General features: G+C 39.9%; 2 protein-coding genes across 6 annotated transcripts in view; both read right to left on the bottom strand.

Annotated features, from left to right (window-relative positions):
• CDKL4 (cyclin dependent kinase like 4) overlaps window positions 1–16,864 on the bottom strand; it is a 46,582-nt gene that overhangs the window by 24,767 nt on the left and 4,951 nt on the right. For 3 of the 5 annotated variants that reach the window (XM_072937875.1, XM_006211478.4, XM_072937872.1), the window contains exons 1-3: window positions 16,336–16,416; window positions 6,283–6,507; window positions 3,100–3,221 (exon numbers count right to left, since the gene is read on the bottom strand). In XM_072937875.1, the coding sequence (XP_072793976.1) occupies window positions 3,100–3,221; window positions 6,283–6,450 (290 nt within the window). In that variant the 5' untranslated portion in view covers window positions 6,451–6,507; window positions 16,336–16,416. Of the gene's footprint in view, window positions 1–3,099; window positions 3,222–6,282; window positions 6,508–6,765; window positions 6,844–16,335; window positions 16,417–16,864 lie in introns of those variants that run through there. The other 2 variants (XM_072937873.1, XM_072937874.1) reach the window with 2 other exon arrangements.
• The window catches only part of MAP4K3 (mitogen-activated protein kinase kinase kinase kinase 3), a 169,049-nt gene continuing 159,031 nt past the window's right edge, over window positions 6,847–16,864 (bottom strand). Inside the window, exon 34 of the mRNA XM_072937870.1 lies at window positions 6,847–6,931. Coding sequence (XP_072793971.1) covers window positions 6,922–6,931 — 10 coding nt within the window. The 3' untranslated portion in view covers window positions 6,847–6,921. The remainder of the gene's footprint in view (window positions 6,932–16,864) is intronic.

Raw genomic sequence — 16,864 nt, 5'->3', positions numbered from 1 at the left:
GTCCCGCCTTTATCTCCTACCACGTTTCCACCTCCTCCTGAGCCCCATTAGCGTCTGCTATTCCCTGAACAGGCCAGGCTTGTCTAAACCTCCAAAGCTTTGTGTTTATTCATCCTCCTACTCTCTTCCCTAGGCATTCTCGAATTTCTCAGTGAGCTTTATTGTTCTTCAAAGGCTTGTAACTCTGCAAGGATTTTTATCTTGTCCATTATTGTAGCTCTGGGGCCTGGAACAGTAACTGGTACCTAACAGGTGCTCAACTAAGCTTCTTTCTCCGGCACTCTCAGAAGTTGTACATAATAATACCCTGCAATAAACCCCTTTTTGCTTCAACTAGCTAGAGTGGACTCTGTTGTTGAATCCTAATTAGTTCAGACTGTGATGCCAGGAGTGGGTCTGGGAAACAAAATCAAGGCCTTGGGAATCTAGGCTGTCTGACGTAGTTGGTTCTGAAGGGGGATGTGATTACCATTAGCGGCTAGAACACTGGGAAATGGGCGTCCAGCGATGAACCCGTTATTTGCATAATCACCTGCGGTCATCTGGAATAAAGTGCCCATTCAAGACAAGGCTTTGCTGGACTGGGTGTGATCAAACAACATGGGAACATACGGGAAAGTCATAAAAGAAAAGTGAGGTGGGCTGGCCATTTTTCATTTCACTGGAAAAAATCAATTGAGAAAAGGATAGCTATAGGGCTTTTACTATTTTGGTTCAAGGCACAGTTAGGACACCAGAATTTTCAATGTTTGCCCTTATTTTTTTATCTGTAAGGCTCGCTCCATTGACCACTGGGACAACCATGAGATGACTGAAAAATCACACACTGAGAATAATCCTGCAGGGTGCTAAATGACAACACAGACTGAATTTATCTGAGGTTAATTAATTTCTGTTGATTAACTGAGAGTCACTAGTTTATACAGAACAAACAGAACCACAGTTATGTGCCCATCTATCGTGGTGCGGGAGAATCCATAGTCAGATCAAACCATTCTGATTATCCCTCTGGCTCTGTGTGTGAAGACAGTGAAGCAGTACTACTTGGCCTCTGTCACCCTGGGATCTCATCATCTCCAGTAAGTCAGGAAGCCATTTCAAAGGAAGACTCTCCCTGCCTCAGCATCCAGGACGTGAAGCCGGTGCTCCCCTAACTAAAGTATTTCTCACTGCTCACGATGCACTGCCATCCCTCCACCTACCCACACCAGCAGTCTGATGGGAAATTTTCTACAATCAGTTAGCTGAGAGGAAATTCAAGCCTTTTATATGTCAATTATTCCTCAGTAAGGCTGAATTAAAAGAAAAAATTGAAATACAGATTTACAGATGTAATGATGTGCTGTCGCCAGCCAGGAGTGGATAGCTGTGGTTTTACAGACCCATATAATAACAGCATGATAGTCATTTCCAACTGTTCCTTTATATCTGAGTCTTCATTAGATTTAAAGCTTCTTGAAGGCAGGATTATTCCATTATGTACAGAGCAATGATAGCGAAAGGAAATCCTTCCTATTGGGTAGGGTGGTAATTCCTATCACGTTGCCAATAACTTACCTATGGTACCTATTTTGAACAGAAAAGGATCTTAGAGAATGGGAGTATTTCAAATGTAATCAGATGAAACCAACTGCAGTTGCTTTACACACATGGAGTTTCCTAGCTGGAGCAAATCCAACACTGTCTCGGCATTTAGTATGCAGCTGTTGATCTAACAAGTGCTTTTCCCTCTACTCAAAAAGCAGAGGGCACAGGAGCCTTCGTTTGGCAGGGGAAGCAGTACACTTTCACACCTTACTCCGGTGTTAAATCAGCTCTTCTTTATGATATAGTTTAGCCCTCAAGTCTCTTGATTATCTCACCATCCCACATTTCATTCCACATGTCCACTACATCGATCATCTCATATTCACAAATCAGTTATTTCTTCAAATTGTGAATTTGCCCTAATGAGCAAAGGTCAAATAGGCTTGGTATGTATGCTGCCTGGTTGTTTAGCTCTGTGTGCTATTTACCGGGTTTAATACTCCGTTGGCTGCGATTTAAGTAGGTTTTAGGGAGGGAGTGAAAGTAGATGAATTTTAAGTTAATCACTGTTAATTAAATTAATGAACCAAAATTAATCAAGTACCCAGGATTTCGTAAAAGAGTGGCATATTCTGCATTGTTCCTATTTGCATTTCGCTGTGTAGAGCCACATCTCAGGGCTGACCAAAAGCACGCTGTATACACTGGCACTGCTAAATGCACTTGAAAAACTCAGAGTGGAAAGTAGGGTAGTTCAGAAAGCCTTGTGGTTGCTAAACACATAGAGAACAAAAGAGCTGCTTGACTATGCCCTGTTCTATCTTGCATCTGTGCATTCCTCCAAGATTGTCCACTTGGCCAACTCTTCCCCTTTTCAAAGTCTCAGCCCAAATGCTTCCTCCTCTCCAGAAGCTTCCCTGATTCCCCAGGACCAACAGATGTTGGAGCTGCTTCTCCTGTGTATCCTGTGCACCAACAGTAACCCAGTCTAAATCATCATTTGTCATTGCTACACTGTCAATTGTAATTGCTACTTTGAGTATCTGTCTCTTCTTTAGATTTTAACCTTCTTGAGGGCAGGATTGTGCCTTTATATCTTTCTAGTCTCTGCACCAGCAGGTGTTCAGTAAGATTTCTGAAGTGAATCAATGAAAGAATGCAGGGCACTAAGCTACTAAGATGAATTAGACACAAATTCTACACTCCAAAACCTTACAGTCTGGGAAGACAGAATGCACAGAAAATATATAAGGTAGTAGGTACCAAGTACCATAACAGGGATGACAATAAAATTCCATGGGTATTCAAAGGAGGGAAGCAATCTCACCCAGGAGGAATCTCAGAGGTGGTAAAAATATCCAGGGTTTCACATTTTACTATTAAGTACTATGTATTATATTTATTGTAGGTCAATGTTTGTTTGCCCTTTGAGCACAACCTGAGGTTGGAGATGGGGGGCCAGCAGATGCATCCGGGTAGAAAGGGGCTCAGATTTGAATTTGCCAGAGTTAATCCCACATATAATGAAACTGAGAACCGGCCAGACAGAACTTCAGTTTCTAGATTACTTACCCATTTGGGTTTCTTTCCAGCTCATTTAGTAGTGTATGATCACAGTATTCGAAAACTAAATGCATTTTCCTTTTTCTCCTGAACACTTCAATGAGGTTCACGAGGTTTGGGTGTTTTAATTGCTGCGAAGGAGTTGAAATACAAAGTTTGGTGATTTGTTTCTCATAATAGTTTTTCCCAGACCCCTTACAATTGTAAGAGCAGAAGACCTTGCTTATCATCCTCTCTGTATCTCTCATGGAGAATTTTATTACAGTTACTCACAAGAGAAAAACTACTCTGAGTAAGAATCATAGAATCTTAAAATTGGAAGAAATTTAAGAATTTATCTTATGTACCCCATAATAAAGGGTAACTAAGCTGCTTGAATCTCTCAGAGATAGCAAATAAAGTACAACTTGAAATACAAACACTAAAATAAAAAATATTTTATGCATTTAATGGAAATTCTAAATAAAAAGTCATAAAATGAACTGAATAAAGAATGGTAATGGAATTATTGAGCAAAAGACTATAAAAATCATCAATACCCATTTAGCTTACATATTGCCATGGATTTAATGGAAACGTCAGCTGGATTTAAACCTGGTCTGGATTTTAGTGTTGGCTCTCAGAAATACTAGATCTCAACCCTCAAATCTGATTCAACTGCATATTCTAGGAGTCCCTACAGTTGGTCTGTGTTTTAAATTTATTTATCACATTTTCAGCTCTCTTCTTTGATTCTTGTTCTCTCTTATGCTCAGATGTTTTATATGTTAAATTTGATTCCCAAACTGAAGCATTTCACGAGGCAGCCTCTGTTTAATGTTGTAACCCCCCCCCAAATCAAACCAATCTTGACTAAGTAAAATCATCTGTCACTACAGTAACTGCACAATTTATCATCCAACCAGGGTAACAAGTATAAGCCAGGACTGTTCCTGGCAAATTGACACATACGGTCATCCTGCCTATGGCTAAGGTGACCGTATAATTTCACATGCAAACCAGTATATTTTTGAAAGAAGATGCTAAGCAGACAAACAGAATGCTAACCAGACTGAACAATGGTACAAAAGCTACAAACCAGGACATCTGATCATTCCTGCTTATAACACATCTCCGTGTTGTTGTCCCAGTATGGGAGACAAATCAACTTTCTAAACCCTATGCACCACTTACTCAGAAAGATATATGGAGAGAGAGAAGTATTTTGTATATAATAGAAGCTCAGTACATGTTTTGCAGGTCCAGTAGAGTCTTAAGTATGGGGGCTTATATAGCACCCTCTCCCTCAGCACTTGTAAGCATGGCTTGACCAAAAAATAGAACCACCACAAAGAAATCACCCTGTGATTATGTGCCTGCTGCTCCGCAGTGCGGGATAAAGGGAATCCATTATACATTAAGGACGTGCCCAGAGCACCAGATCCATTTGTTTTCTATGTGCTCCACCGTCGACAAGAGCAGAAAGGCCAACAGTGGAGGAAACAGGTCACACAGGTGAGCTCAGTGCTGAGGCACAAACTGCAGGACAGGAGCAAAACGGTCTCTGCCAGGAGAGTCAGGGAGTCCCGGGTGCTACGGTGGATGCAACGACAAGGTTTAACCTGGTCAAATCTCCTGTCTTTGGGTATATCGGCAATTTAGATCTTTTCTGCAAATAAAATGAACTTAGCCCAGAAAAATAGTGACTTGTCGAAAGTAAAACAGGTAGTAGCAGGAAGCAGGGGGAGGGGAGGGGAATCAGAGCAAAATGTAAATAATAGGAGCCTGTGAGGAAGGTAAGGTAGATGTATCACAGAAGGGATCTGTTCAGGGCACAGGGTGAAACATACCAAAAGCAGGAAAGATGTACATTCATTCTGAGAGCCATCACTGGAGACCAGAAAGAGTTGGAGTCTGGCTACTTTTTACCTTCAAGTGCACTGTCAAATTGGGCTCTTGCAACCCAGGAGGTTAAGCATTAACTTTACTTGAAGGCTTGGTGGGAGAGGGTGGATAAAAAGCATCTTTTATTAGAAAACAACCCACTGCCAGGTTCAGACACACCCTGCAGTTCAGTTCTGTGATGAGCTGGCTGTCTGACTAGCGCCCTCTGCTGGCTACGAGGTAACAGGGAATTTTTTTTGTTCCTTGTTTTTTAAATCATGATGGGTGTGCTCTTGAAAACTCCATGTTTATCAAATTACATTTTAAACGAAACACTGAAACTTTTTAGTTGAGGAAACCTGCTACAAATAATACTTGAAAAGGATAGATGATATAATAAATATTATCTCTCTTTAAAAACTGAATTTCTGGTGTTTTCCTAAGACACCTGTCAAAAGTAAAGGTCAGCTGTGTGTTTCTGAGGAAATCAGTTTCGTTACACAAAGTGTGGTCCATGGACAAGCTGCTGCTGGCTCCATCAGGGAGTATGTTAGAAACGCAGAATCTCAGGCTGACCCCAGACCTCGACTCAGACTCTGCATTTCAACAAGAACCACCTCCCTCCCCGGATCCCGGTGCGCGTCAATATTTGAGGAGCGCCATGCTCCGCCTCCGTTTCCTCTCTGATGAAATAAGGCTGCTGGATGAGAAGCATCTCTAAGCTCTCTCATGGCTCTAAAACTGTAAGATTTTTAGGATAGGAAAAAGTTTACACTGAGAACTAATGACGCTTACATATCAGATCCTATCAGAGTAAAAACAATTTCTAACAAAACGCTTGTGTCATATGTCTATACACAGCTGGGGGTGACAGTCAATACGCCAAGAGCCAGTGGAGCACAGGCAGGGACCAATCCACACAGATGCCTAAAGGGGCACTGGCACAGTCCTATGGGCCCCTCTGTGCCAGGAATTGCTCTCTTAGTTGCTGGTTTGTGGGGAGAAGTAGTTGGGCTGGAGTGGGATGCTTTGGGGGGAGCAGGGGTGGGGAAGGCCAGGGTTGAAGGGGAGGGTAAACACTGGGGGTACTTAGGACCAGCCAGAACGGAAGAACTTCAATATTCTAACCATCTATAGCTGTACTCTTAATATTAGTTAAACATCAGAGCGGCCAAAGTCCAAAGTGATGATCAATTTACATAGCTGCTGATACAAAGAAATTTAAGTCCAATGGGGAAAGCAAAATCACTTTAAAATCCTCTGTAATTTTGGCATACACATTTCACTCAGTACCATGCTATTACAGGTGGACAGAGGAAGCCAACCTACCTTCAACATACTTATTTCTCGTAGAGCTATTTTCTTAACCACAGGATCGTCTTTGGATTCCACAAATTTTTTGATAGCTACCACTTGTCCAGAGGTTTTGTTTCTGCATTTGAATACAACTCCATAAGACCCTTCTCCAATCTTGGCTAATTTTTCATACTTTTCCATTTGAGCTGAAGTGACTTAAATTACTGGTATCGATCGACTTGCAGTTCAGCACTGCACCTAGAAAATAAGAGGACTCAGCTTGATCATGTTACCAAGGACAGTGCTTCACAGTTTTCTGTGTAAAGCCAATTAGCCCAGGATGCCAAAGATTTATTTCCGTCAATTTATTCTAAATACACTGAAAAATATTTGGACGTTATTTTTCATTTAGTTCAGTCCTATGCTGTTCTTTCACCCACTGCAAAGATTCCATGTATTATTTCTTGTAATGGGTCTGTGTTTACTTCAGTGAACTGGGAATTTATAGAAAAGAACCTTATCCAGTCTATTGTCATTATCCTCAAGAAAATGATTAAAATATGATGCTGTAGAATCCAGCTGAAGGAACACTGTATACTCTGGTGTGCGGTGTTTCTTTGCCCTCCTAACCCTTGTCAGTACTGCGGTGAGTAGGACATGGTACAAAGTGCTCTACTGCCACCTGGTGGATAAAAGAAAGAGGGCTGTTGAAAAAAGCAGCTATCAAAAACAGTAACAAAATCTTTTCAGAGCATTTACTGCCCTTAACTTTTATATATATGAAGGAATGGATCCTTAAACTCTTAGATCTCAAAGAAAATAATAATAAAGCACAAAAAGAGGAAAGCTTTTTCTAATTTTTCATGAATGTTTTCACATCCATAGTGATTTCTATTGAAATATGAGGCTTGATTTTTCTGACTTGCATCACACATTCATAAATTTTGTGGTGACTGGTTTACATATTAAGTAACAAGTAAGGCCAGTGTAATTAAATATATCAATGTAGCAATTAAAAATACACAAATTCTAAATAGTCTCAAAAATCCCACCCCAGTTTTTCCAGCAGTATCTTAATACAATCTAATAGTAATAATAATAGTTAGCAATTAAATAACATTGTTTCTATGCAAATTACATATAATCTGCACAAATACCCTATGAAGTAGGTGTTATTCTTATTCAGTTATACAGATGAGGAAACAGGCACAGTGAAGCTAGTATGAAATTAGAACTCAGGCAGTCGGGTTCCAGAAATCACAATTTGAATCACAACACTACACTGCCTCTCAGTTGATTCAAGAGAACGCACAATTTGAAGAACCACTTATTCCAGGTCTTAGGATTAGTGAAATGTTAAGTGACAGAGCTAACCACTTTAAAAAATTCTCATGTTTCAAATGAGTACACATTTTTAACTTCACTCTTATTCAGTCTTTTCCATCTACAGATTATCTCAGTGGAGAAAGAAATCATCTGCTCTGGCTCGCAGACAACTGGGAAAAGTGTTTCTGAAATAAATACTGTCATACTGCTTTACTCATGCTATTTCTTTGTTAGTGTTGTAGATTCTATTCTCTCTCTTATAAAAGGAAGACAACTTGAGCAACACACTCAGATACCAGCAAAACCCATCACAGATTATACTCTGAAAACTCTCTTAATTATACTGTATTTTAAAACTGGGGGGTAGGGCATAGCTCAGCAGTGAAGCGGGTGCTTAGCATGCATGAGGTCCTAGATTCAATCCCCAGTACCGCCATTAAAAAACAAATTCATATAAATAAATAAACCTAATTATCTCCTCTTCCCCCTCCAAAAGAACAAACAAACAAAACAGGTTCTATTATCTTAAAGCTATTTAGATAGAAGCATGCATACACTTGTTTTTCTATAGCCTAGAAATAGGTGACTGGGAAGAGGACAAAAGAAACCATGCGTTTGCTTTAGAAATTTATTGGTGCAGAGCTTTGTAGATTTATGAATTTAGCCTACTTGATAAGCACTATGGTTCTCGAGAAAATTTTGAACGTGCCAAAAGACTTAACCGTAAAGTTTTAGTCTACATGTTATTTTATTTCCTTCTAAGTAGGTGATTTGATCTACTGATCTACGATTTTCCTTTTCTTTCAACAGGTTCATATTTAGATATGAACAGGTAAATATTTAGATATCTGTCACATCAGCCAAACTGCTGAATATGATAAAATGAAGCACCAGAAAATAGAACTTCACCTGGTAACGTCTCAATATTATCTGTTTTCTGAAGTCCTCACAGGGTTCATGGAAGATGAATCTGAACAGGCAGGAGTTAGAACATGGCAGGAATTCCACAAAGGAACTGATGGCTCTAACTCCAGCTCACCTGGACTCCACCAGAGTTTTTAGAAGCAATAATTCCTAATCTCTCTCCTGACCAAATATCTCACTGCTCGATGAACTCTCTGTAGGAATGGACAGAACCAGCTCAAAATCAGGACATTCTAAGCCAAATGCCCAGGCTTGCTCCACGTTGCATCTAAATGGCTTGTGAAGAGATGTGTGGTGAAAACTCTGAAGTAGCCAAGGATAGTGGCAGTCCCTTAAATAGAACCTCTCTTCATATCTGTTTCACAAAGCCACAGAAGTCAACTAGAACAATAAAACTGCACAAAACCAATGCCTTCAACATCACAAGGACAGAGAAGTCTACGAACTTATATAGAAAAGTAAACCCCCGATTTTGGAAGAGGTATCTCTGAAGCTGCCATTGTAAACTTTTGCAGAGAGCAAAGACAGGAGGGGGGTGGGATCTTGAAAAATCATAAAGAAAAAGAACTAAAAAATAAACCAAAGGAAAGCATAAGAAAGTAAATAATGAAACTGAAACAGAAATTAGTAAAGCAGAGAATACAAAAAATAGTAAATCTAATTAGTAAACCAAAATCCTGGTTCCCGGAAAAATTTAAAATAGACAAATCGTTAACTAACTTACTGAAGGAAAAAAGGAAAAACAATATGTAAAGTAAGAAATGACAAGAGGGAGTAACCATCAAAACAGAAGACTTTTTTTTTTTATTCTTGAGACTACTTTGCAGGCATCTATGCAGATGAATTTGAAAACCTAGATGAAATGGATAATTTCCTAGGAAAATAGAGTCTACCAAAATTTGCCCAATTAGAGATTGAGAATTTAGACTGGTTTCAGTACAGGAAGTGGAGAAAGTTATGTTTTCAAAAAATCCCATGAAAAAGCACAAGGGGTCAGACTTTGACTAGGGTAGGGTAAAGAGATGGGCAAGTCCTTTTCCTAAAACACAAGCATAAGACTAAGGAAAATTTTGTCCAAAAAAAAAAAAAAAAAAGCAACCAACCAACCAACCAAACTCCAAACCAACAATTTTCAGGATCTGGAAATCAAGCAAAAGCAAAAAAAAAAAAAAAAACAAAAAAAACAAACAACTGGAGAAGCATTTATTTGTGATAAGCTGCTAGAACTCCACTTAAGAGCAGTGGGTCTGTGGTTTCTTGCCCGAGGCTGTTGCCATCCATCCTCTCCTCTGTCCCCCGGCTCAGCAGGTGTAGTGGTGTGACCAGCAGGTGTAGTGGTGGGCTGGCCAGGCCAGCAGCCTTACTTCTGGGGGATGTCTCTGATATGGCTCAGAGGCTGAAAACCTGTGACAATTATGTCAGTAAAATTCCTACCAATTCAGTATGAAACAAATGGGAAAGGAAACAGGTTTGTAAGCCTGAGAATGTGGTCCAGTTGGGGTGAGGTGTAGATTAGCCAGAAATTTATGGGAAGATCCTAAAAATGAAAGAACCATAGAAAGGTGAGATCAGCTTTCCACACATCTCTGGCTAACTGGGAAGCTGCAGGCACACCTGGGGAAGACCTGAGAAGGCCTAGAGGAAAGTCAACGCTGGCCAGGTCTGAGGACGGGCTGAATTTTGAATGTGCTCCCCAACCACACGCTGATCCCCTGGAAGAGAGTGAAAGGCTTATGTCTGAGTACCAGCACTGCTCAAACTACTGGTGACTGCCAAGCTATGCAGACAGTGGTGACTTCTGCAAAAGCCAGGGTGAGAAAATAAAACTGAGCAGACACTTGGGAGGAGACAGATCCTAGGATACCGGCAGGTTGCAAAAACAAAAAACAGCCCATTAAAAAAAAACCCTCAGGGGAGAAAAATCAGAATCTAGAATTTCTGGATAACATATTATCCAAAATGTCCAATTTTCAATAAAAAATTATAAGGCATGCTAAGAAAAAGGAAATTGTGACCAATACTCAGGGGAAGTCAAGAGAAATGAATTCTGAGTGGATCCAGGTATTGGATTTTGCTGACAGACTTCAAAAACAGCTGTTAGAAGTATATTCAAATAAATTTAAATGATAATTTAAAGAATTAAAGGAAAACACGATAACTCAATAAATAGGGAATCTCATCACAATAATGAAAAGTATAAAAAAGAACCAAATGGAAATATTAGATTAAAAAAAATACAACTGAAATGAAAAATTCACCAGATGGAATCAACAGAAGATTTGAGATGACAGGAGACAGAATCAGTGAGTCTGAAAACAGATGGCTAGAAAGTGACCAATGAAGGAAAAATACTGCAGATGAACAGCGCCTCAGAGACCTGCAGGACAAAATCAACAGTACCAACTTACATGGAGTGAGATTCTCAGAATTAGGGGAGTGAAAAAAAGGGGCAGAAAAAAAATTTGAAGACGTCATGGCCAAAAACTCTCCAAACCTAATGGAAAACATTAATCTACAGATTCAGTAAGTTTAACAAATCCCCAAAACAGGATAAACACAAAGAGATCAGTAAGTGGATATATCACAGCCAAGCTGCTGAAAACGTAAAAGAATATCTGAAAACCAGTGAGAGACAAACAATAAATGCTGGAGAGGGTGTGGAGAAAGGGGGACCTTCCTACACTGCTGGTGGGAATGCAGTTTGGTGCAGCCACTGTGGAAAACAGTATGGAGACTCCTCAAACGACTAAAAACAGACTTACCATATGATCCAGCAATCCCACTCCTGGGCATATATCTAGAGGGACCTTTAATTCAAAAAGACGTATGTACCCCAATGTTCATAGCAACACTACATACAATAGCCAAGACATGGAAACAACCTAACTGCCCATCAACAGAGGACTGGATAAAGAAGCTGTGGTATATCTATACAATGGAATTCTACTCAGACACAAAAAATAATAAAATAATGCCATTTTCAGTAACACAGATGGACCTGGAAATCGTCATTCTAAGTGAAGTAAGTCAGAAAGAGAAAGAAAAATACCATATGATATCACTCATATATGGAATCTAAAAAGACAAATGAACTTATGAACTTATTTACAAAACAGAATCAGACTCAGACATAGAAAACAAACTTATGGTTACCAGGCAGGGAAGGGATAAATTAGGATTTTGAGATTTGCAGATACCAACTACTATATATAAAATAGATATACAATAAGTTTATACCATATAGCACAGAAACTATATTCAGTATCTTGCAGTAATCCATAATGAAGAATATACAAATGAATATATGTATGTATGTGTATGACTGAACTATTATGCTGTACACCAGAAACTGACACAACATTGTAAACTGACTATACTTCAATAAAAAAACCCCGCAAAACCCCAAAACCAAAACCAACCAACCAACCAACCAAAAAACAGTGAGAGAGAACTACTCACAGACAAGGGAACAGCAATATGATTAACGTCTGATTTCTCATCAGAAAAATAATAGCAAAAAATCAATAAAGCAAAAAAAAATGGTTCTTGAAAAACATCAACAAAATTATTGAATCTTTATCTAGACTGACTAAGAAAAAAGAAAGAAAAATTACCAAAATCAGGACCACTCTACAGAAATTAAAAAGGTAAAAAGAGAATATTATGAACAACTTTATGCAACCAAATTAAACTACTTTGTTGAACCAATGCCTAAAAAGACACAAAATACCAAACTGACTAGAGGAAAAATAGAAAATCTTATTACACCCATAATAAAAAATAAAGAAACTGAATTGGTAATTAAAATCTACCCACGAAGAAAAGCCCAGGCTCAGATGGCTTCAGAGAGAAATTCTATAAAAAATTCAAAGAATTGATACCAATCCTTCACAAACTGTTCTAAAAAACAGAAGAGGGAAGAACATTTCCCAACTAATTCTATAAGGCCAGTACTACCCTGATAACCAAGTCAGACAAAGAAATCACACAAAGAACTACAGACCATTATTCTCATTAATATAGACACAAGAATCCTCAACAGAATAATTAGCATAAACGTATAAAACGGATATACATCATGTCTATGACAGATTTATCCCAGGAATGCAAGCTTACTATAATACCTGAGAATCAATAACGTAAAACACCATATTAACAGAATAAAAGACAAAGGACATGATCATCTTAGCAGATATAAAAAAAGGATTTGATAAAACTCAACACCCATTCACAATAAAAATCTCAACAGACTAGTAATAAGAGGAAACTTCTTACAGGGCAGATCTATGAAAAATCTACAGTTGGCATCATGCTTAATGGTGAAAGACTGAATGTATCTCCCCTAAGATTGGGGGAAAAAATGTTTGCTTTCACTTCTATTTAACATTGTTTTGGAAGTTCTCACCAGTGCAGTAAGTCAAGTAAAAGAAACTACAGGTATATAGATTGGGAATGGAAAGAAAAACCACTATTATTTGGAAATGGTATGCTACTGTGTGTAGAAAATCCTAATGAGTCTACAAAAAAATGCTGTAACTAATGAACAAATGTGCAATGTAGTAGGATCCAAGGTCAGAATACAATAAAAAATTGTATTTTTACATACTGGTAACAAACAATTTGAAAATGAAATTAAAAATAAAAACACTCCACTCACAGTAACATCAGGAGAATCACATATTTAGGGACAAAATTTAAAAAGTGAAGTGCAAGACCTGTCCACAGGAAATTAAAGCACGGCCGAGAGGAATTAAAACAGGTTTAAAGAAAAGGAGAGAAATGCCATGGTCATGGATAGGAAAACTCAGCAAGATGTCAGTTCTCCATAAATTCATCTATAGATCAAATTGAACCTCTATTAAAAAATAGGCTTTTTTGGGGGGTAGAAGTCGACAAGATGAACCTAAGATTTATATGGAAATGCACAGGACCCAGAAGAGCCAAAACAACTTGGAGTACGGATAAACTTGGAAAACTTATCATCACCTGACTTCAAATTTTACTACAAAGTTACGGTATATTAAGGGAGTAATGATATTGGCTTAAGGACAGACATATATATCAGTGGAACAAAAGAGCGAGTCAAGAAATAAACCCCTTGATTAATGATCAATTGATTTTGGCAACGATGCCAAGGCAATTCAATAAGGAAAATATCTTTTTCATCAAACAGCGCTAGGACGGCTGGGTATCCATATGCAAAAAAACAAGGATTAAAAACAAAAAAACTTAAGATAGCTACCTCATACAATATATCAGAATTAACTCACTGAGAAGGACAGAGCATCACCTCTGTGATATTTTTGCCAAAAATGCAAAACCTGAATCTAATTATGAGGAAACAGCAGACAAAGTCAAATTGAGGGCCATTCTACAAATAATGGGCCTGTGTTCTTAAAAAATATCAAGGTCCTGAAAGACAAAGGTCAAAGTACGATTCCAGACTGAAGGAGACTGAAGAGATGTGAAAACACAATGTAATGCCTGATCCCTGAATTGGACCCTGGAACGGGGAAGAGTAACTATTAAAAAATCATACTGGGATAACTGGCAAAACCTAAATACTGACGGTGGATCAGATACCAAGTTTCCTGATTTTGGTAATCTGTACTGTGCTTATGTCCTGATTCTTAGGACATATACACTGAACCACTTAAGGGAAACGGATATGATGTCTGCAAGTTACTCTCAAATGGTACAGAAAGATTAATATGCATATACATATATATACAAAGAGAGGTAGAAAGGAAATGATAAAATAAATGGAGTAAAATTTAAATAACGAATGAATATAGATGTATGGGAGTTCCCTGTACTATTCTTGCAGGTTTGAAATTATATAAAAATTGAGCTATTTTTAAAACCCATATATAGTGGGACTAAAGTGTCTCAACTCGCTTTTTTTCCTGTATATCTACTTCACTTACACCAAAAATATCTTTCTTAAACATCAATATAATCAGATATTGTCCTCCCTCAAAAATGTGTGTGGCCTCAGAAGAAAGTTCAAACTGTGGTATGATGTTTACAGGCCTTTCCATCCTGGTCTCAGTGAACCTTTCCTGCACGGCTTCTCAGATTCTTCCCCAAACACTTTCAGATCTCTCAGTCTCTGTTTACACCCCTGCTTGGAAGGTTTGACCCCGAAATCCTTTGTTGTTCAACTCAAACAGTCTTTTCTACTTAGCCTTCCCCATCCCCAAAGGCAAGCTCTCTCTCTGCACACATACTGAGTTAACAACTCCCCCCCCCCTGCTCCTTTTTCACACATTATTCATCACACCTGACTTCTACTGTTTGCCCATAGTCTGGCACACAGTAGGTGCTCAGCCTGTCTGTTGTAGTCCTGCCATAATTTTATTCTCTAGCTTTTCTACAAAATATGCAGAATGACTTTCTTTGTTAAGCAAAGGCAATCATTACATTCTGCTTGTTAATATAGTAACCTGGGCAGGAAATCAAGATTAAACTGTGAGTTAGCTATTGGCAGGGAATAGATGCAATTGGCTTAAAGTATTTTTCACAGTAATTAGTGACCTTCAATCTGAACCTATGTACCTCTTGGCTACAGGGACTCCTGACTTGAGAATTTACCAAATATTTGACTGTTAACAATGTTCTGTGTACAAAGGGAAGCAAAAACAGGCATAGACTTGGGCCAGTTGGTGAATATACAAAGATAAACAGATAGATACTTGAGCGGATCATTAAATTCCTTGAAAATTTTCTATTGAACTGCTTTGGTCTTGAGGATTTGAAAAAGGATGCACATAGACACGGAGAAAACACTTGGAGGAAGATTATATTCCACGATTGTATCACAAAGCAGGTCATGAGGGCTTGAGCAAGTCTTTAAAGAATACACTGACAGAAGAAGAGCAAAATTAAGTAGGGAAGAGGAAATAGGGCAAAAAAACACATTAACTGCCTAATCTAAAAGTTTATAGGCAACTCGTGTAAAATAGTGGCGTTAGGAATGAGGTTTCCCCGCTGTGGATTCTACAGGCTAAAAGTCATAATCTGCTGTGTTGTTATTGTTTCCAATGCAACAAACATACATTTATCTTTAATAAAATGGACCAGGAAAATGGGCTGTAAGACAATCCTCCATCTGTCTTACAAACATAATACCTAATTGCAGAACTTTAAAAGTACACACATCTCTTTATAAACTTGTCTTGGTTATAGTACAATTGGATTAATTAAAAGCATCCCCAGAAAACCAGAAGGCCATACACTTTTCATAATCCAAGAAGCTAATTTTGTTTAAAAACCTCACCTGTCTTGTGTACACAGGACAGATTTATAAGTCTGGCATAATCCATTTTATTTCCAAGCCTCTAAACTGGTCTTTTTGTTTGTTGTTTGTTTTGTCCTTGTTGTTTTGGGGGAGGTAATTAGGTATTTATTTATTTCGATGGAGGTACCAGGACCTTGTGCATGCTAGGTGTGCACTCTACCACCCAGCTATACCCTGCCCCTTAAACTAGTCTTGACTATACGTTTAATGACAGCCCAGCTTCGCCACACCACATGGGTCCCCCAAAGTGCAGATGCGCCCTCGCTCGCCTCCCCAGGGCGGCGCCTCCCTCCAGCCCCCGGGAGGCCGCACCGGGAGGGTCGTTTTTCCGGCGGGAGCCACTCTTCACCTTTTGCCCCTCGCCCCCACCCCTGCCTGTCCCGCCAGAGGCCGCCGAAGGGGAAGACTTTCGCGCTCCCCTTCTCTCAGGAGCCTTTTCTAGGAGCCTCCATCCACACTCCACTTCTCTCTCCAATCCCCCGCGCCGACCCGCTTCCACCCGGCCCCCGCCCGCCGCCGGCGGCACCCGCACTTACGGCGCGGACGCGGCGACGGCGACGCAGCCCCGAGCAGCCCCGGCGGCCCCGACTCCGGCGCGGGGCGCGGGACGCAGCCAGCCAGCGGCGCAGCGACTCCGGAGCGCCCCCGCCGCGGCGTCTCCCGGGCAACCGGACGCTCGGGCCGCGCGGGCCCCGCGGCTTCCGGAGCGGGTTCCCCTGGCACCCACCGCAGGGGAAGCCCGCGCGCCCGGCTCAGCATCTCGGTGGCTCATCTTTGGGCTGAGCCCTGAAGTGTGGACACGGCAGCGATCTCTCCTCGGAGAACCCTTTCAAGATGCCTTGAAGGAGGCACTCGGGAAACGTTTTAACTGCTTTTCCATAACACTGTTCCTTTCCAAGGCCTCAGGAGCACAAAGATTAAGCCCTTGTAAACGTTGATGTTAGTCCATTTCCCTGCCTGGGCAGAGACCTTTTCTCATCTTCAGTTCTCCACTTCCTTCATGTGCTTAGAAATATGCTCTAATTTCCCACCTTCAGAAACAAAACCAAACCAGTAACCTTTATC

This window comes from Vicugna pacos, chromosome 15 (assembly GCF_048564905.1).
Source record: "Vicugna pacos chromosome 15, VicPac4, whole genome shotgun sequence".
Taxonomy (NCBI): Eukaryota; Metazoa; Chordata; class Mammalia; order Artiodactyla; family Camelidae; genus Vicugna; species Vicugna pacos.
The sequence above is the reverse complement of the archived record's forward strand: the minus strand, read 5'-3'. Positions and strand labels throughout refer to the sequence as shown.